Source organism: Falco cherrug, chromosome 11, assembly GCF_023634085.1.
Source record: "Falco cherrug isolate bFalChe1 chromosome 11, bFalChe1.pri, whole genome shotgun sequence".
Taxonomy (NCBI): Eukaryota; Metazoa; Chordata; class Aves; order Falconiformes; family Falconidae; genus Falco; species Falco cherrug.
The window spans coordinates 5186656-5205890 of NC_073707.1; the positions used below are offsets into that span (position 1 = coordinate 5186656).

The 19235-nt window shown below is 46.5% G+C and overlaps 2 protein-coding genes across 3 annotated transcripts; one reads left to right on the plus strand and one right to left on the minus strand.

Annotated features, from left to right (window-relative positions):
- Positions 1-1709: 1709 nt before the first annotated feature.
- Positions 1710-8929, minus strand: DTYMK (deoxythymidylate kinase). Its single transcript, XM_055723657.1, has 5 exons — positions 8774-8929; positions 8299-8407; positions 7216-7306; positions 4477-4674; positions 1710-2251 (listed from the first exon to the last, which is right to left on the minus strand). The coding sequence occupies exons 1-5, from the start codon at positions 8901-8903 to the stop codon at positions 2141-2143; spliced, it is 639 nt and encodes a 212-aa protein (XP_055579632.1). The 5' UTR covers positions 8904-8929; the 3' UTR covers positions 1710-2140.
- Positions 8930-9087: 158 nt separating this feature from the next.
- ING5 (inhibitor of growth family member 5) lies at positions 9088-19039 on the plus strand. Of its 2 annotated transcripts, none has more exons than XM_055723655.1 (8): positions 9088-9240; positions 9866-9937; positions 10668-10834; positions 12247-12358; positions 13329-13422; positions 14409-14544; positions 14768-14829; positions 15701-19039. In XM_055723655.1, the coding sequence occupies exons 1-8, from the start codon at positions 9204-9206 to the stop codon at positions 15741-15743; spliced, it is 723 nt and encodes a 240-aa protein (XP_055579630.1). In that variant the 5' UTR covers positions 9088-9203; the 3' UTR covers positions 15744-19039. The 2 variants fall into 2 exon arrangements, with proteins under 2 accessions (XP_055579630.1, XP_055579631.1); XM_055723656.1 differs by lacking the exon at positions 9088-9240 and adding an exon at positions 9455-9473.
- Positions 19040-19235: the final 196 nt, after the last annotated feature.

Below are 19235 nucleotides of genomic sequence, written 5' to 3' on the forward strand. Positions count from 1 at the left end.
TGCCTGTCCTAATGTTCTTGCGCGTGAATTACAGAGTGGTGGTGGGCAACATCTAGTAGTAGCCCAGTGGTGCGGTGGAAAGCTGTCAAAACGCTCACAGCATTTACCCTGTTAGGGCAATGAAGGTAAATGGGAGCGAAAGTCAAGCAGTGGGCAGCAGCGACTCGACCTTCCTGTTGAGGTGCCCGATAGAAGAGAGGCTGGCTGCTTGGGAGAGCAGCATCATCTTCCTGGGGGGGGGGGGTGGGGAGCACCTGCAGACATGCTGGCAGAAAGGAAAAAACCACCTCCGAGGCGATTCTGCTGTTTGAATTTTAAGCCGTGCAGCATCTCTCTGCTTCTAAAGCAGCATGAGCCCTCCCGAGGCAGGCACGCTTTCTTGGCGAGTCTCTGCCACGTGTGCTTTTGAGGCAAAGGGGGAAAAGCCAAGCAGAGGCTCCAAAGTTTTTTGTACTGGTAGGTAGGAAGTGAAACTTTTTTTCCTTTAAGATTGTATGCCACTGTTTAGCTCTTTAACTGATGGCTTTTCACAGTGTGTTTCCAGCTAGCCTTTTAAACACCAGCATGCTGCAGAGGTAAGCGTAGTCAGTTCAGTAACGGTTTCTCCTCTTTTGCCGTGCAAAAGCGGGACACTGCTTCAATCGGAAGGCCGTACCCTCTTGCCACTGCCAGGTCCTTTGAGAGCGAGTCACTTGGGTCACAGCTCCCTCTTCATTTCTGCACAGGAGTTCCTACTTATTTCACGCTCATGCTTTTATGGTTAGGGACAGCTCAGCCAGACAAGATTTTACCAACCCCAGTAACGCAGTTAAGCTCAGCTTTCTTGGATCTTTAACAGGTATTTCTGCCTTTTTAGGCAGGAGCCTAAAGCTAACAGGAATTAAATGATTTCTCTGTGTGGTGTTGTCTTCCAGTGTCACTGGAAGGGCTTGGTTCAGTGTAACGGGTGCTCACCTCCTTCACAAGTGTTTCTGCTACCAAGTGCTGTGCAGCTGTAGAGTGAAGGCAGCAGCTTTTCCCATTTCACCTGATGCTTTGCATAGCAAATTTGTTTTAAACATTTACCTTCCTCTCACTGCTAGTGGATCGCTTCAATCTGCCTCTCTCTCCAAGAGTCAGAGCTGGATTTAGTCTCTGTATCAGCTTGGATCAGTCTAGTCCACACTGCTGGAAGGCAAGTCCGCTGTCCAGCAGATAGACATTAACTGTCCCGGTCACTGCCATATCTCAGTGCACCTTGCAAATGATTCAATACTCCAGTTTGTTATTGTAGTTTGCTGGTCATTACTGATGACTTAGGTAATTCATAGCTGATGTGGTTTGGCAGCCTGTGCCAGGCTGTTTGAATTGCACTGGGGCCTGTGCAGGAGTCACAAGTGACTATTCTCCTGATCTTGGCCACAGGGGTAACTTGACCAGTCTAGAATTATTTATGTGCCACTCACCCTTCAAACTGGCCTTGCTATGAGCTAATGCATCTATTTCAGACTCTTACTCATTTCTGTATTGTTCAGTTCCTGTACTGTTCTCACTGAACAGATGTGGAGCAGGAGCAGACTTGAATTCATCTCTCCATTCCCCAGCTCTAGCAAACCACTCTCCCTGGATTTAGCACCTGAACCACAGCACCTTCACCTCCCATATATCATTCTAGAAAATAAATGATCACACTGGGGGGGGGGGGGGGGGGGGGAAATGCCCCGTGCAAATGTATAACAGACTAATTTATTAGCAAGTCCTCTACAAACTGGTTTCAGCACAAGGGATATGTTGACTAGAGGCAGAAGAATCAGAAACACAGCAGTTCCCTGACACTGGGAAGGCCGCTGCCTGCTGCTGCTGCGCCCAGGGGCAGCCCTGGGCTCTACCCGCACCTGCACTACAGGATGGAGCTATAACAAGAGCTCCTGTTACAAGGAATTCGTTACGTGCTCATCGTGTGTTGGTTGATTGATAAAATACAGAAGGGTCTACGCAAGATGGAGGAGGAGCAGATAAAATTACAAGGACATCAGCACTGCGCTGGACCCAGAAGAATACACGGGATCTAAGCTGTAGCTACTGGGAGGTGATGTAGGGGAGTCATCCAAGTGAGGAAGATCTAAGAGGATAGATCTGAAAGAATAACCTGTATAAAGTTCTATTTCCAGAGTTCTCCCAAAGGTTTATTCTGAGCCTCCTGCAGGGTCTCCTCTGCAATGGACTTGATTTCTCTGTGCAAATCTTCTATGCTCTTTGAAGCATCCATTGTCTGTTTCCAAGACAAAAAAACAACAGAAATGTATTCAATTAACACCACCAAATGAGAAAAATTTACCTTGCTGTTGTATCAGCTGCCCCCATTACTCAATATGGTTACTGTTCATGAGCAGTGAAATGAGCTAATTACACCTGTGCACTGGAACTGGAAACCTGCATAGTGGAACTGGAAAAGCTTTTTTTTTATTATTTAGGAGTACATATCTAAGAAGTGAATGTGGGGCTGGATGAGGTGAAACAGAAGAATTTTTTGCTGCCGCTGCGTGCTGTTTGGTGACAGTCTCTGGGGCATGTGATACAAAAGCAATTAAAACTTCTTCATCCCGTACCGTAGTCCCCTAGAAATGTCAGTGTCTTGATCCTTCAGTGGTTTTTCAAATTAAACTCCACCCACAATAGCAGGAACCTCTAAACTCCATCATGTAACGTTCCAGTTTCAGATTCGGATTTTGGTGTTTGTTTTTTTCAATACTGCAAGCTGAGGTCAGTAGAGGTGGTAGAGCTATACGATGCCAGTGTTCCTCAGGCTGATGTTTAAAGAATAGCAGTGTCGCTCCTATGTGGTTGAGGGAGTGACCAAGGTGAAGAAAGGACTTGGTGAGAAGATGGACAGAGGTGCATCGGTGACCTACGTGATGCTGACCCGTGCAGTGTCGCTGAGCAAGAGCAGGCTGTGAGGATGTGCAATAAACAGACTTCACGATTAAATCATGGCCTTTTCGTTACAGCACAGCCAGCACCTCACCCTCATGCTCACGCACTGCCCACAAGCAGCTCGCCGATGTCAATGTATTTGTGTAACCAACGGCACTGAGCCGTGAGGCGTGCCTTGGCATAAACAGTTCTTTGGCAATGTTTGATGTCTGTTATTCTTTCTGATACTGAGGGGCAAAGAAACAGGAATGCCAACTATACCTTTAATGTGTAAACTGGATTTCCATGCTCATTTCAGGGACACCTCTTCATCACCTATTCTGGTATTTATCTGTCTGACAGTTGTGCACTTTGGGATATTTTAAACAGACATGTTGCTTTAAGTGAAAACTCCTTTCAAGAAATTGATAGAAAACAAAAGAAATGCCAGAAGACAAGTATTAAAAGAAACACTGTCTACTGCTGGAATCTCTGGAAAAACCAGAGTTTAGAGATTATACACAAGTTCTGTATTGTCTCATACGACAGCATACTTCTTTTTGTTAAATGAATTATTTTGGGGTTTTTTCTATGGTTTTCTGTCAGCTTATTTTTCCAGTCACTGTGATGTAGGGAAGGTGATTTACTAGCATAACATTTACTGGAACAAAAGTCCTAGTTTGGCGATTGTTGTACATTTAGGCCCTTCAGGTTCTAATAGTACACACAAACTCTTTCACATTGGAGAATGTTTTCCTAAAAGAGGCTGTGAAGAATTCCTTCTACCTTGCACAGTCTGCTCATTTGGCAAATCTGTGTACATCTCCTGCTTCTTGTGCCTAACAACTTATCCATAACCTGTGTCCTCCTGTGTCTGCACGAAGCTTACAGAATGAACACAATCGAGCACTGACAGGGTGATAGAGATGGTAAAAAGGATGCCCCCACCAGAAAACCTCAGCCTAGATTATCTTCACACAGGATAAACGGGCCACACTTCCTCTCCTGGGGTAAGGCTGCTGACTGTGCAGTCCTCTGCAAACAGCTCCAACGGGTGAGCAAGAAGGAAAAGCGATGCAGCATGTGGAACAAAAAAAAAAATCATGTGTTTGGAGAGTCCTGGTAGCATTAAAACAGCAAATGCTGATGGAAACTGGCCACGTGAGAAGGAAGGTGATCACCAGTACTGGGCCTACAGCAGGAGGGATTCCAGAATCCTTGGAAGATGCTGCAGGACACCAAGGAAACGGGCAGGGAAGAGCATGGGTGGGTCCCACTGCTTTTTACCCAAGCTTGTCACAGTTTGTCTTTAAGAGAGCAATTTCTAGAAAGCTCTTCTACAAAACATATCAACCAAAAAAAAAAGCCTTCCCCCAACTACGACAGGGCCCCATAGGGTGTCCTGGAACAGGGAAGTGCCCTCTCTGCCACACACCACAGCACCCTTGCCTGGTCCCCAATGTGTCCCCCTGACCAGAAGCAGGAAGGGGGAGCACAGGGACACAACGGGCACAGTTCGGGAGCTCTCATGACAGACCCTTACCCTGGTCTGTGACAGGCCCAGTAGGGTTGTTTCCTCCTCACCTTCCAGTTTAATGTCTTGTCCCTCATCAGATGATAGAAGGACTGTAGAACCTTCTCTTGGAAGGGGCTGTTCTCGTAACGCTCATTTCCAAAGTTCCCTCGCTCCGCTGCGGCTTCAGGGCTCAAGTGAAGAAACAGAATCAGATCTGGCTTTGGGAGTCCAACATCAGGCTGTTTGCACCAGTCCAGGCAGAAGTTCTGTCCCAAACAAAGGCAACCAAGTTTGAGGAGAAAGAATGGCATGTGAAGAAAGGAAAGCAGGTTAGCTGGAGAGTTAGGTGGGAAAGGAACAAACAGCCAGAGAAGGGAGGATGTACAGCCCCAAACACTAACAAACTGCTACAAGGCTACAAACTGAAAAGGCAGTATCCCACCTTATCATGGAAATTCAGCCCTGTTAATTTTGGGGGGACCACGTTTTGCAAGGTGCTGTGCACCTCTCATGCTCACTTAAGTCAGAGCTAAAGATTTTATCATCTCTTGTGCAGAGCCCATCAGAACTAAATACCAAGTTGTATTTTGAATCTACATACAGCTGTTATCAGTCCAAAATTTGTGATATATATTTTTTAATTTTTATAAATTTACATAATTATAAATTAATGTTTTCTAAAAGCCCCTGTGGAACATCATATATAATTTTTCACAATTACTTTAAGATTAATAGCACCGAGTAGATGTAAATGGACATAATCTTTGAGTTTAAGCCTACAGAAAACATAAATAATCAACAGAAATGGAAAATACATGCTCTGTAGATACACAAATTGAATTCAGTGTCTTTGATATTTAAGACACATGGAAATAGATGGCAATCAACAAAATGATATTCCAACTGATATAACCAACATACTGATACTTCTACGTTAAATTATTTTAACTAGCTATGAATCAGTTAACGTGATAGAAAAGGCAGTGAATATATAAAATCTAATTCTTCTAAGTCCAGAAGCAAGCTGCTCCCAAATACAAGCACCACACAGTGTTGGTCTTTCTGAGCCAGTGGAGACTCCTTATCAAATACCCACCCTACCCTCGAATTTCCACCCACACAGAAGAGACAAAGATTTCCAGCTTTTGGATCTTGTTGACAGATTTGAAGACTTCCATAAGGGCACGTGAATCCACGATGTTGTGGAGAGGCCACTGAGGCTTGCCCACTTCCTGCTCATCCACACAGGCACCAGCGATGCTATTGGAGTGATCTCAAATGTATTGAGAGTGACTGCAGGGCTCTGGAAGTGACAGTGCAGAGCATGGGAGCCCAGGATCTCCTTGATCCTTCCAGAAAGCAGGGAAAGGCTTAGGCAGGCATGAACGTAGGTCAACTTTCAGCTGCCCAGCTGGTGCTACAAGCAGACATTCAGCCCCTATGACCATAGGATTCGCTTTGAGTATCAATGGCTACTGAGCAGGAATGGGATGTATCTGATGAAGTGGAAGAAGAGTGTCTACGCTAGGTATGTCAGGGGAAGGTCTGCAATCTGTAGAGAACCGAAGGTGAGAGGCCAGGAGGAAACATCTGGGGGATGATACAATAACAGAGGCTCACCTGAAAGCAGCACAAAACTGGGGCAGAGTAGCATGGGTGATGGGCCTGCAACAGACCGCGTGGTTAAAGAGAGGAAGTTGATGAACATTCTTTAGACAGCTGGAAGAAGGACCACAGCTGCAGGTCCTGGTACTCATGGAGTACCTCAACCACCTGCCTACCTTCTGGGCACAAGCAATCCAGGTTCTGGAGCATGCTGAAGAAATTCTTGACATGGTGATTGATAAGCCAGCGAGGGGAAGTACCCTCCTGGATGTGTTACTCAACAAGCCAGAAAGAACAGGTGGAAGGTACGAAGAAGGTCAAGGGCAGACTTGGCTGCAAGGAACATGTAACAGTAGTTTAAAATCTGGATAGGAGTCAACAAGACAAACAGAATTGCTGGCATGGACTTCAGGAGAGTAGATTTCTGTTTATTAGGGACCTCTTAGCAGGAAACCCCGGGAAACTCATGTGGAAGGCAAAAAGGCCCACGAAAGCTGGCTGATCTTCCAGGACAGCCTCCTCAGAGCACAAGACTCGGGAGAATCTTATTAACTGTGTAGAATGACCCAGAGGGAGGCTGACAGAGCTGACTTGTCTTGAAAGTGAACAGACAGGCCAAAAGGCACAAGTGAGAATATGCAAAGTTCAGGCTGAATGAGGAAAATCATTTTTACTGTAAAGGTGAGCGAACACTGAAAGAAAAGCCCAGAAAGGCTGTGGATCTACATCCCTGGAGATACTAAAACCTTGGCTGGATGTAGCCCTAGGTAGCTTGCTTGACATTAGATGTATTCTTGAGCAGGAGGTTGGGCTTCGTGACTTCTGCAGGTCCCTTCCAATGTATGTGGTTCTGTTATTCTTTGCAAATTTATGGGCCAGCAGCCAGAGCAACTGTGGAGAATCTCGAATAAACTCTCATGATCATTCTCCAGAGTTAAACAGGCCAGCTTCTCCACGGCAAGAGTCTGTCCAGATTTACAGAAGTAACCAAATGAGTTTCTCTGCTCTTTCTGGGGAAGGGATAGACCTGGGCAAACAGACCATGTCAATACCAGAGGTAAAACTGCCATCCCTCAATTTCAATCCTCATTTCCCCAGAGGAGGAGCCTGGGCCACACACACTGACACCTGCATCAGGCCTCTAACTGGAGCTGCTTCCCCAAATACAGAGAGGGGCAGGGGCTGCTGTGGGTCTCGCTCACCTCTTTGGCACTTGTGAAGGCCGCTCCAGAAAAGGCGTATCTGTCAACCACAAGTGTGATCCCTTGATGTAGTTTCTCTTTCATCAATGGCCTGAAAAAATCGTGGGAGAAATAAAAAAAAAGTTGCACTCCTTTTGTAAGTGATACAAATGGAAAGAATCCATCTAAAAGATGCTTCACAAAGCCAGTGTTTCCCTGTTAATGTTAGCAGTGACAGGTTTATCTGTGATGCTAATCCCAGATAAAATCGCTCTTTGTATTCTGTCCTCTAACAGACATTAAACAAACATCCTTTCAAGACACCCAAGTTCAGGGTGCCCCAGTGCCAGGCACTGCTCAAGGCAGCTCCATGGCTTACAGGCAAGATCACAGATGAACTATATACAGACGTGAACAGCTTAGACCTCTTCCCTTTTTAAGTGGTGCAGTAGATTTGTGATACTCTCTGCCTCAATCAGAAAAAAAAAGTTTCCTTTGCTCACGACAATGACATTTCTTATTACAGCTCACTCATCTGCCTTATACTTTCCCAGTTTGCTTGGCACCACCACTACAGCAGAATCAGCAAAGCTTTTTTTTTTTTTTTAATGAAAAGATTTTGCAATGTAAGTTTCCAGGTATAAACAACAGTCAACACTGATTTTCCTAGGTCCACACACGAAGACTCGGGGGCCAAAAACAAGAACAGCCACTTACGGCTCAATGCAGCCCTCAGCTAGAGGGGAAATTTGGACACAATTTCTTAACCACTCTGTCACTCACATGGACTTATGTGCAAAGCAAGGTCTCTTAATTTAGGAAAGTAAATTCACGGTTTAGGCTGGTACAGTCTCAGCTCTCCTGTTCTTAGGGCAGAGGGATTAGAAATATCGTACCTATTCATTTCAAAAAAGCAAACTGTGGGATTTGACCTAAGATTAAATTCAAAGCTGTCACGGTCTCTGAGACACTGCTTCCAGCTATGCTTCCTTTGCTAAACTATCACATTCTCGTACCTACTGTACCCACTACAAAGTCTAAAACCCCGGGAGGATTCAACACCATGTGTTTTCCTTTTACAACTTAACAAACATGTATCTTTACACATGTTCCCAGCGGTTAGCAGAGAAAAGGAGGTGAACAGTGTGGTCCTCCAGGTTCTTCTCCTTCAGCAGGTAGGAGCTGATCAGCTGCCCGATCTCCGTTGTTCTCTCTGTAAGAAAGAGGGGGAGAAGCAGCAAATGCTGCCGCAAGCTGCTCTTGCCAAAGGGGTAACCGTCTGTCCTGGGGACCCGCCAGCCCGGGGGGCTGTTTGTCTGTCATGGGCGGGAGGCCGCCTGTCCCGGGCGGGAGGAGGTCGGTCTGCCCGGGTCGAGAGTCTATCCGCCTGCTACGGGTGGCAGAAGGTGGGTCTGCCCGAGGGCAGGGGTCAACCTGTCACGGGCGGGAGCTGGCCACAAGCCGGGCGCGCCGCGGGAGTCCTGATGGCGGACGCCCACCGCCGCCGGGGGCACCACGGCCCTACCTAGCGGGACTCCCTCCCCGCCCCGTTCCCTCCGGGCGTCAGCAGGTCCCGTACCCGGGAAGCGGAGAAGGTCGGCGCGGTGGCCGGCAGCCCGCAGAGCCTCCACCAGCCGCCTGCCCTGCGTGCTCTTCCCGGCGCGGTCCACCCCCTCCAACACGATCAGGGCGCCACGCCGGCCCGCCATAGCCCGCGCGCACCGCCCCTTCCGCCACCGCCCGGCCAATCACAGCCCGCGCCCCCGCGCCGCTCTAGGCGGCACAAGGGCACTGAGGCGCCGAGGTCCTCCACGGAGGCGGTGAAGCGGGAAAGAAGGCCCCGCCCCCCTCCCGCCCTGCCCCTCATGAATATGCAGCAGGAGCGTCCCCGGCGACCAATAGGCACTGGGCGAGTCATGAATATGGGATGAGGCCGGGGCCGCGGCCCTTGTCATGCGGGCCCGGCAGGCGGCGGGAAGCGGCGGCGGCGGCGGGGCGCGGGCCGCAAGATGGCGACCGCCATGTACCTGGAGCACTACCTGGACAGTGAGCGCGGGGCGCGGCTGCGGCGCGGCGCTGGGGGGGGGTGGGCGGCGAGGGGGGGCGGCCGGGCCGGGGCCGGGGCCGGGGCCGGGGCGGGGGCGGTGGCGGCAGCGCGGGAATTAGAGCTGCGCCACGGGCTGGGCGGGGGGGGCGGTGCCCCGTGGCGTCATCAGCCGTGGCCGTGCGTCACCGCTGCGCGCCGGGGGAGCGGCGCCGGGCGGCCTTGGCGGGCCGCGGTAATGGGCTGGCCTGTGGCAGCCGGGCGCCGCCGCGCAGGGCGGAGGGGGCGGGTAGCGCTCCCGGCGGGCGGCTCGGGCCCTGGAGGCGTTGGCTCCCGCGCAGTGCGCGGCCCCGCCGAGGCGCGTGTGCGTGTGCGGCACGGCGGCGGGCAGCGCAGCGCCTGGCAGTGACCGCCACCGCGCAGGCCGCGCTCCCGGGGCGCTCCCGCTCAGGGGGGCCCGCTCCCGCGTCGCCCCGCGCCAGTGCCTCGCGCGTAGCTGCGGGTGGCCCCGCCGCTGCCCCGCCAGGGGGGCTCCTGGCCCTGCTGGGCGGCCCCTGTTCCCCGCCGAGGAGGGCGGGCTGCCGTGAGCAGAGCAGGCCGCAGCCTTTCTCGGCCTTGCCGTTTCAGGTATCGAGAACCTGCCCTGTGAGCTGCAGAGGAACTTCCAGCTGATGCGGGAGCTGGATCAGAGAACTGAAGGTGTGTTCAGGTATTTTGGCAAGCAGAGTCTGAGAGAGGGCCTCCACCTGAAGAAGGGGAAGAGCCCTACGGAGACTCGGCTTTAGAGAGCACGTCTCCCCTCTACTGCTTTTCTTTTCCTTGGCCGGAGTGCTCTGCAGCGTTTGTTCCTTTTCTGTGAGGGCTACAGCTCGGGGGACTCGCATTTTTTTTCAGCAGTTATGTGCTAATTTGTAGTTGTGTGATCGCTTTACCCAGTGGCCCCATGGCTGACCTTACTTGCACACAATCCTACATCTGCTGAGTTGTAGACTATTCTGTGTCTTGCAAGATCAATTTTTTTTCTTTTTTGAGGTTTGTGTTAGTATCTGTTTGCACATTAAAGGTTTTCGATTTGAACCATTAGAATGGTAAATGGCAGTGCAGCAAATACAAAGTTCCGTGTGTGGGAAGAGAGGTTGAAGTTTGTGAATGCATGGGTTTGGGTTTTGATCTTAACCGTGCCTCCCCCTTCCCCCTACGAATTAACTGTAAAACACTTCAGAAACTGGAATCACACTGCAAGTGTAGAAGAGTGACTACCTTGAACTTGTTGTGGGTTTTTTTTTTATTAAGGTAAATATATTAAGTAATCAGGGGAAGTCCAAAAACTGTCAGGAGTAGTCTTCTAAATACCACGATGAGGTACAAGAAAAAACCACCTTGCTTTGGCAGACAGCTTTCTCAGGTGTGTCTATGCTTTGCTTTTCAGATAAGAAAGCAGAAATTGACAGTCTTGCAGCAGAATACATTGAATCAGTGAAGAACATGTTACCTGAGGAGCGAGTGGAACACCTGAAGAAAATCCAGAGTGCCTACAGCAAATGTAAAGAGTACAGTGATGATAAAGTCCAGCTGGCCATGCAGACGTACGAGATGGTGAGGGTTGCGACCAGCGAGACTTTTGTAAAAATGGCCATACTCTGGAATGGAGCCACTGTTGGATGTGGAAGACCCTTCCACAGCATCTGTTTTCCCTGACGTTTCTGTTTTGCTTAGATACCCTACTGAAACAAATGACTAGTCCTTAAGCTTACTTTTCTTAATGTTGCCATCCCCAGAAAGCCTCCTTTTGTGTTACCAGGTTTTGTGTCTAGTAGGCTTCTCTTCTGGTGAAGAGTTAGTTTATCCCACTTGGAGTTGCTTGCTTGGAAGTACCTCTCTGCTGTGTAAAAGTGCCGGTAAATTTACCCAGCTCCCTCCTCCCTAGCAGCTTTCTTGTCACCTGATAATTTATTTAGGTCTGGTCTTCGTCATAAGTAACATTTTTGAAGTCACCTTCAATACTGTGTTGTGGAGGAATGGAAGAAAGTCTGCTCGATTACCTTGGCTTCCAAATGACAAAAGAAAGCAGACCCGTCAGTTCCACCATTCTGGTTGTATGGACCTGATGGGAAAATCTCATTTCTTAAGATGCAGCTTTCCCCTTTTTTCTTCTTTGGCACCTACACCTGTGTCCATTTAGCTGTCCCTTGAATAATTCTTCTCTCTTTGTATTTTATCCCCTAGATAAAATTTGAGTGGGGGGAATCCTTTTGAGTATACTTGATGTGTTTTGTCCAGCTTCTAGAGATGCTTTGGGTTCTGCTACTGCTGCAGCTGCAGGATGTTTTATTGCCATCAAATGCTGCAGAAAAGGAAATTGTTTCACGGGAGTTGAAAAGTGTCCTAGATAACTAATGTGATGACTAGGTATTGCAGCAACACAGTTTGGGGGTGATGGCTTAACATACCTTTGCTACTTCTCTGTCTGTAAACCACATTATTGCAGCCAGGGTGGTACAAGTTACATGTGTTGACTTGGTACTGGAGATAGTCAGCAAGAAGCCTGTATTTTTTACTAAATTCCTTCAAATATGATGCCAGTGCAATACCAGTAAAAATAGACATGATCTCACACTCAACACATTTTACGGACAGTAGTTGAATAATGTATTTTGAAAATTGCAAGAAAAACCAATTATTTTTTAATATCTCTCATTGTCTTGTTTTGTTCTGCAAACCGTTAGTTTGAGTTGCTTTGACTGTCCTTTATGCCACCTCCCTTTTCCTTCCTTTCTCTTTGTAGAGGGATTGGGTCCTCTTGCTTTTGCCTATTGTTTTTTTCTCTCCACCTTAACTCCCTTTGTGTGTACCATTTCCCTTTTTCCAGTTTGGTACCCTTTTCATGCCTTGCTCTCAAGTAGCGTACTCTACTCCTGTTCGTGCCAATGACAGCCAAGTTATTAGACCTTCCTGGTTTTGTTAATTTTTTTTTTTTTAATCAGTTTATGGTTTCCTGTTCTGTGCAGGTGGATAAGCATATCCGCCGGCTGGATGCAGACTTGGCAAGGTTTGAAGCAGATCTGAAAGATAAACTGGAAGGCAGTGACTTTGAAACCCCTGGATCTCGAAGCCTGAAAAGTGCGTAAATTTTTACATTTGACAGTGTTTTCCAGCACTGAGGTCATCTAACCAGAAGGGCTAAGATAGAAAGTAGGCTGTTATTTCTGGAGGAAGAATTACACAATAATGTACTTCTTCACTTGTTTTTAATGCTCTTCAAGTATTCACAGTGTTCTGGTGGGCAATAAATAGATGAAGAAAAATGTAGTGCTGGGATCTGACTTGCTGCCTCTGCTTGCCAAGATCATGCTGAGGTGGCCCATGGTTACTGGTGGTAAGGAGGGTGCTGGCCGAGGGGGAACTAACTGTAACAAAACAGAACTGATGTTCTTATAGCTCTCGAGTGTAACAGTCTCAGTTTCAGGCTTGATCAGTTACCGTGTAAGTTCTAAGCTCTTTCTGAGAAGAGAAGATTGGCCTTTTTTCCTCCTTCTACCAGAATCTGAATACTAATCAAGCTGAGAACAGCAGGAGAAATTAGGAATTAAAGGAAAGTACCAGTGCCTGTAATGTCTACTGGAAATCTCCTGTGATTACAGTGAAATTCCAACATGGTTAACAGCAGCAGAGCTTTATGCCTTTGCACTATGAAATAAGGGTGGATCAAGGATGTGGAGATAAAAGTTGCATTAGTTAGTGAGTAACCAATTAACTGGCTGAGTGTCTAAGAATATAGTGAGTTTAAAAAAAAAATTACAGCATGTCTAACCAAATATAATGCTATTTATATCTTGTGCAACATTATGGACTAGCATTGTACTGCAGTGATTTAACTGCCAAAACTGCAAACACAAGAGTTTGGTGCTCAGTAGTGCTACTTACCAATTTGGCATATTTGTGGCATAAAAATGTGTTTTGTAATCAGCACTCATACTCAATTACACATGAAATACGGATGTCAAACCAATAAATGCATCAAAAGAAAAGTACCTGGGGATGTTTCTGCTATTCCAGTAGGTTGAAACAGTGGGGTTTTTTTCCTTTATAGAGGGCCGAAGTCAGAAAGACAAAAAAGGCTCTCGTGGTCGAGGCAGGCGAACGTCTGAAGAAGATACACCAAAGAAAAAGAAACTCAAAGGAGGGTAAGGCATGCCCAGTCACAGCTCTGGTGACTTTGGCTTGACACTTCATGAATTTTCCACAAGCTCATGTTACCCTGTTTATGACTCATGTCTGGATGGTGCACAGTGTTAGGGTGTTCTGGTCTTACTCTCTTTCATTAATGTCCTGCTTAGGACAAGTCAGCTTTGTTAATTGACTTGTTGGCATGTGGAAGCTCAGCATGCTTGGAATGCCCTCTGACTGGAAGGACAAGATCAGCGTCTCTGTTGCTGTTGGCAAGCAGGGAGAAAATAGCTTTGATTTTCGTCATGTGGCTATTTTTAACAGTTGCTTGTGGTTTTGATTGTAAAAAGAATAACTTCCCCATCAGGACAAAAACTGATGGTATATTGTTGTTCCAGAAATCTTGGAGAATTTTGAGGATTGTTTTCAAAGGATTGTGTCCTAGTTAATCTTGAATAATCTAATTTGCTTTTGTGAAGCAAGGAAGAAAGCATATCCCCTCTGCAGTCTGATTTATATTAAAGGTGCTCTGTTGATTCTAATATTTTCGGTTGGCAAAATGGGGGGGCAGAAAACTAAAAATAGTTTCCATTGATCATTACTGACATATCAACTTAATGCATTCTTGTCAGAGCAAGAGGGTTCGCTCATACCCGATGGTGAGAGAAGAATATATATTAAAAAAATCTGGGGGGGAACAAAAGTCAGATTCTTCTGTCCACAAGCCGAAGTGATCTGTATGTCAGTTTTGTTACTTGATTCGTGGGTGCCATGACTACTTTTCTTAATCCTTTATAGTCAATCTACTGTTTCGTGTTTGATCAGGCCTACCTTATGATTTCAATTATTGGATAATATGTGATAGTGTAATCTAAACTCTAAAGCAGGGTCAGTGTGTTTTAGGGAAGATACTGTTAAAAACTAATTTTCCCAGGTGGGATTTAGGTCTTGGAAACACAGTGTTGCCTGCAACTGGAAAGTGTCAATCTGTCCATGTCCACAGATCTGAGTTTGCTGATACCATCCTGTCGGTGCATCCTTCAGATGTCCTAGACATGCCAGTGGACCCCAACGAACCCACCTACTGCTTGTGTCACCAGGTGTCCTATGGAGAAATGATTGGCTGTGACAACTCGGATGTAAGCACTTGAGATGATTCATTTTCAGGTGTTCACTAAATCACAACACTGTGAAATCTGCAGGGGGGTACTTGCTCAGTAGATCATATAAAATGAAAGTAACATGCCCATGGCAGGGGGATTAAACTAGGTGATCTTTAAAGGTCTCTTCTGACCTAAACCACTGTATGATTTGTGAAATGCTAAGCTTCTCCTCTGTTGGTTTTTCCATTCTGTTTTGCAGTGCCCGATTGAATGGTTCCACTTTGCTTGTGTGGACCTCACCACCAAACCAAAAGGGAAATGGTAAGCAGGACATCATACAGCTTTTAGATTTTTTTGGGGCTATTTGCCTCACCAAGAATCAGTAAGAATCAAAACACCATTGTGACCTTCCCTGATAAGAGAAGCTTTGCTCCTCATCAGAGGGTTTGCATCCTCTATGGTTTGGGATAGTGTTTGTGCAAAGGAGAAGTACAAGGGGAACCTTCCTCCTAAGGTCTGCTTCCATGAGAGTCTTAAATTCTGGTGGGAGCAAAACAGGGACCTGGGCATATGCAAAACTGCATGATAAACAGAGCAGGTTTTGATCAAAGGCCTGTGTAAATGTGTATGTGTTACACCTCAGGTTTACTGTATTGTTGCACAGTTGTGGCTCTGGTTAAAATAGAGATGTGTATTTTTTTTTTTTTTTACTTTTGGAAGCAAAGTTTGAAGACTGCTCTAGTTGCGTATGTATGTGCTCATCTTGGAACGTACTTACGTGCTTAGTTTCTATTTAATGGACTGCTTTCATCTGAATAACGAGGTGCCTGTCAGAAACGGGCTTGAGTGAACTGCAGTCATGGGAGAGAGAGAAAGGAACGAGTTGGAGAAACGTGTATCTTTTCTTTGGCCTGTAAAGGAAGCTTGTGTGACAAATCGGGTGTATCATAGCTGTGAGGGGCTGATGAGGCCTGGAAGCCACCTGGTCCTCTCTGACACTCTGCCCAGCCAAGCTGATACAGTTCCTCTCCTATTTGCCCAGCCTTGCTGCACGTAATGAAAAGTATTGCAGTTACTTAAACTGGCTGCTTTTAAACTACCCCTCAACCACTCATTCCCAAATAATAAAAAGAGTTCTTGGGATGTGTGTTGTTAACTTCAGGAACTAATTAATGCCTGTTCTTCTCTGTAGGTTTTGTCCTCGTTGTGTTCAGGAAAGAAAGAAAAAGAAGTAAGGAGTAGAGGAGAATACATCCTCTGAGGCAAGAAGAGTTTAATATATTCATTCATGTTGCAATATTATCTTTGATATTTTTTTTTAACCTACCCTCCTTTTTCTGGTATGATATTTAATTGTCCAGTGGCCAGTTGTAATTCCTCTTCTTTCATAAGAAAATTACTTTGGGAGGGAGTCCCAAATCCTTTTGCCACAGGGATTTTATTTATGTTACACTTGGCACAGCACTGAAATTGGTGTTACTATGAAGTGCTAGGGCAGCCAGTAGCTGTAGTCTCTGCTAGTTTATAGGAGTCTGAAACTACATAAGGCATTGCAGGAAAATGACATACCTGTATCCTCAGCGTGGTGCATCACCGTCATCGGAATAGTTTAGGCCTGGAGCTTGGTGTGGCAGAGAGCAGGGAATTTTCTCTGATGCGGCCTGCATGAAAGAAGTAGGCCCCATTGTTTAGGGGCAAAGTCCATTTGTTGTGCAGCTTTGTGGTACAGAAAGGAACAGGAAAGCTAGCTGGCTGTTTCCACTGTCTGCTTCCTCAAAGCCAAGTGCTGTGCTTAGTTTCAACAGGGCAGGGGTGGGAGAGAGGTAAGAGCCCACCTGTTTTGGGGAGTTTCTTCTGTCCACCTTTGCACTGCCTTCATTTTACTTGATCCTTGTCCCCATTCACATGAACCTTAAGGGAAGCAAACCATTTCACTTTTCACCTCCTTCTAGAAAAGGTTTCTCTTTTGGGGAGATAACCTTTAAATAGCAAAGGAATTGTCCTGCAATGTTTGTTAGTGACAGTAATACTGAGGGAGGGCATTACCTTTCCTGGCTGTTTCCATTTCTCTGAAGATCCTTTAAAGTACCTTACTGTGAAGATGAAACCTACAGTATTTTTATAGAGATAGAAGGTCGGATTTATTCATAAAATGAAGGCCTGATTTTTGTTATTTGTGGTTGTCTGGGGTAAATCAGGCAAACAGACTTTAGGGCAAAGGCTCCCTAAGGACAATGTAGATTCCCATGGTGGTGTGGCAAAGCTGAAAGGCAGCCATCTGATAGCTTGGGGGGGTGCTGAATAGTGTTTGCTGTGAAGCACTGCTGTTGAAAGCCAGTCAGCAGAATGTTTCAATACAACTTCTTGTCTTGTTTTTTTAGCTAGGGTACATTTGCATGTTCTTGACTTCTTTAAGCTGCGTTTCAGATTATGAATGTGAATCCTTGCTGATCCTTGCTGTCGTCGCAGTGTCAGTCGATGCAGCAGAAGGAAGAGAAGGAACTCGGGAGTAGGGAAAAAAAAAAAAGTCTTTATGGTTGGGTTTTTTCCTTCCCCCGAGTTATAGTGGATGCAGAAGCTGAGGGAAGAGCAGAGATCGCTCTTGTCTCCATATATATCTGCTGCATTATGGGGCTTTCCCGCCTACAATAAAAGATGCTGGTGGAGAGTGTGGGGGGGGGAAGCCCCAAACCAAAACCTCCTGCAGCATCAGGCACCAGGGTTCATGAACTTTGCTGCTGTGATCCCTGATGGCTGTTGGTGGCAGAGCTGTGAACTACTTTGCATACCATTGTGCAGGAGCTGTTGGTATAGACTGCTGGAAAGGCATTGAGAAACTTCCAGATAAGCTTTTCTTCTGCTGTAAAAACAGTCTGAATAAAGAGCAGAAAAAAACGGCTTCTGTTCAGATTTTGGCATTTTGTTTCTAAGAAAAAAAAAAGATTTTTCCTTGTTATACTGACCCTCTTGCTTGTATTTTGCAATGAAAGAAAGTAGAACACAGCTCTTGCCAGTTTTGCTTCCCTGCTTTGCTCTGCTGGGCTTTGTAGATGCTGCAGGTATGTCAAGACTGACGTAAAAAAAACCTCTTGATACCGAGACAGCTCTTCTGTGAACATTTTGGTTTATTGCATCTGCTATGGAAAAAAACCCCACAACAAATCAACCTGTCTCCAGGGTCCTACCATTTAAAGTGTGATACTGCTCCTGTCTCGGCTACATTGCATCACTCCCTGCATTGTATCTGAAGTTTCCATAGTCAATAGGAGTGATGCATGTTTGTCACTGTTGCTGTTGTAATAGCACCCGGAAAGCCAGCAGACAAATGAAAAGCAGATTGCTGGAGGGAAAGAGGAGGAAAAGCACAATCCTACGAACCTGACCTTAGACGTAGTCAGCCCTCTTTTTCTTTCCACCTCTCCTCCTGAGAGCAAATTTAATTGTGATACCTCATGAGCCAGCCTGTAATTCTGTAACCAGTGAGCGAGACCTGTACCTCGTTGACGTGCTACACTGGAGTAATGCAGGAGCCTTACTGCGTCCTGACGCCTAAATGTTGATGCCATTTCAGGTTTTATTTCCCCCTTCCGTCCAATGGTATTGTATAGGACTTTTTTTTTTTTTTTTTTTTTTTTTTCCTTACTTGCCCCTCCCCTGGCATTATTAGTAGTGGTATGTCCGTAGATTAAGCATTTGATTTGAAACGTGCTCAAAATTCCACTGCACCTCTCTGGGAAGCATGGAATTGTGCAGCTAAGGATGAGTCGGTGTAAAGCTGACTGCCCTCAGCTCAGGAATGATGTTCAGGTAGGACAGCAAAACGCAGTTTGTTAGCACGTGCTTTCTGGGGCTGGGAAGAGCAGACATTTTCCTTTTCAACCAGCAAAGAAAAAAGAAAAATAAACTCTGGATGTTAGCATCGGCCCCAAAAAGAAAGGTAGTTTGCTAGGAATTGTGAATAGCGTGAGGCACAACATACTCACAGCGCAAGGTCTGTGACATGTCGGAACATCTGACATGCAATACCAGCAATAAACTCTCCTGCTCAGATACCAGCGCAGGGGCTCTGACGGTTCGAGAGCATCTCCTGGCCGCTCACGCCTGGCTTTAGAGATTTTTTTTAAAACCCCTTATAGACAAATACCAGTAGCCTTTTTTTGCTTACTAAAGGATTTAAATCTTTCTCCTGAATTTTGAATGTACAGTGTTAAATATACTTTCATGGAGAAGGGTGAACAAGACTGTGATATGTAAAGGAATGTTCCACTAAAGATTGTCGGGACGCCTGAGCGCGTACCCTGTGGGTTCAGCTTTATCCCAGCTCATCCAAACTGGAGGTGAAAACGACTTTAACCTGATTGTTCTATTTTTTAAATGAATTAGATCTATGTTCCCTTTGTTAATGGAAGAGAATATAAATCTTTTTATTAAAAAAAAAGGAATGTAAAGTAAAAATGTATATCTGTATTTTTGGATCATGTTATAGATGATGGATATATTGTTATAAATAAAGTATTTTTGGGAACAAAGACGTACGGGAGCGTGCTGTGGTGCCGCAGGAGTGCTGGTGGGTACGGGGCGGGGGTGGCTGCGCCGTGGGGGCCGTGCCGGGGCTGCGGGACCCACGGCGGCTGCGGGACGCGGGGGGGGGCCGTGCTGCGGGACCCGCGGGGGCGGCTGTGCCGCGGGGCCGGGGGGCGCTGCGGCGGCCTCCTGCCGCCAGGGGG

Coding starts and splice junctions, on each gene's coding strand:
- DTYMK (XM_055723657.1), bottom strand. CDS start 8,903: ATGGCGGGCCGGCGTGGCGCCCTGATCGTGTTGGAGGGGGTGGACCGC. Junction 8,408..8,773: donor CGACCTTCTCCGCTTCCCGG/GTACGGGACCTG, acceptor TCTTTCTTACAG/AGAGAACAACGGAGATCGGG. Junction 7,307..8,298: donor GCTAACCGCTGGGAACATGT/GTAAAGATACAT, acceptor CGATTTTTTCAG/GCCATTGATGAAAGAGAAAC.
- ING5 (XM_055723655.1), top strand. CDS start 9,204: ATGGCGACCGCCATGTACCTGGAGCACTACCTGGACA. Junction 13,423..14,408: donor AAAAAGAAACTCAAAGGAGG/GTAAGGCATGCC, acceptor CCATGTCCACAG/ATCTGAGTTTGCTGATACCA. Junction 14,545..14,767: donor TTGGCTGTGACAACTCGGAT/GTAAGCACTTGA, acceptor TCTGTTTTGCAG/TGCCCGATTGAATGGTTCCA.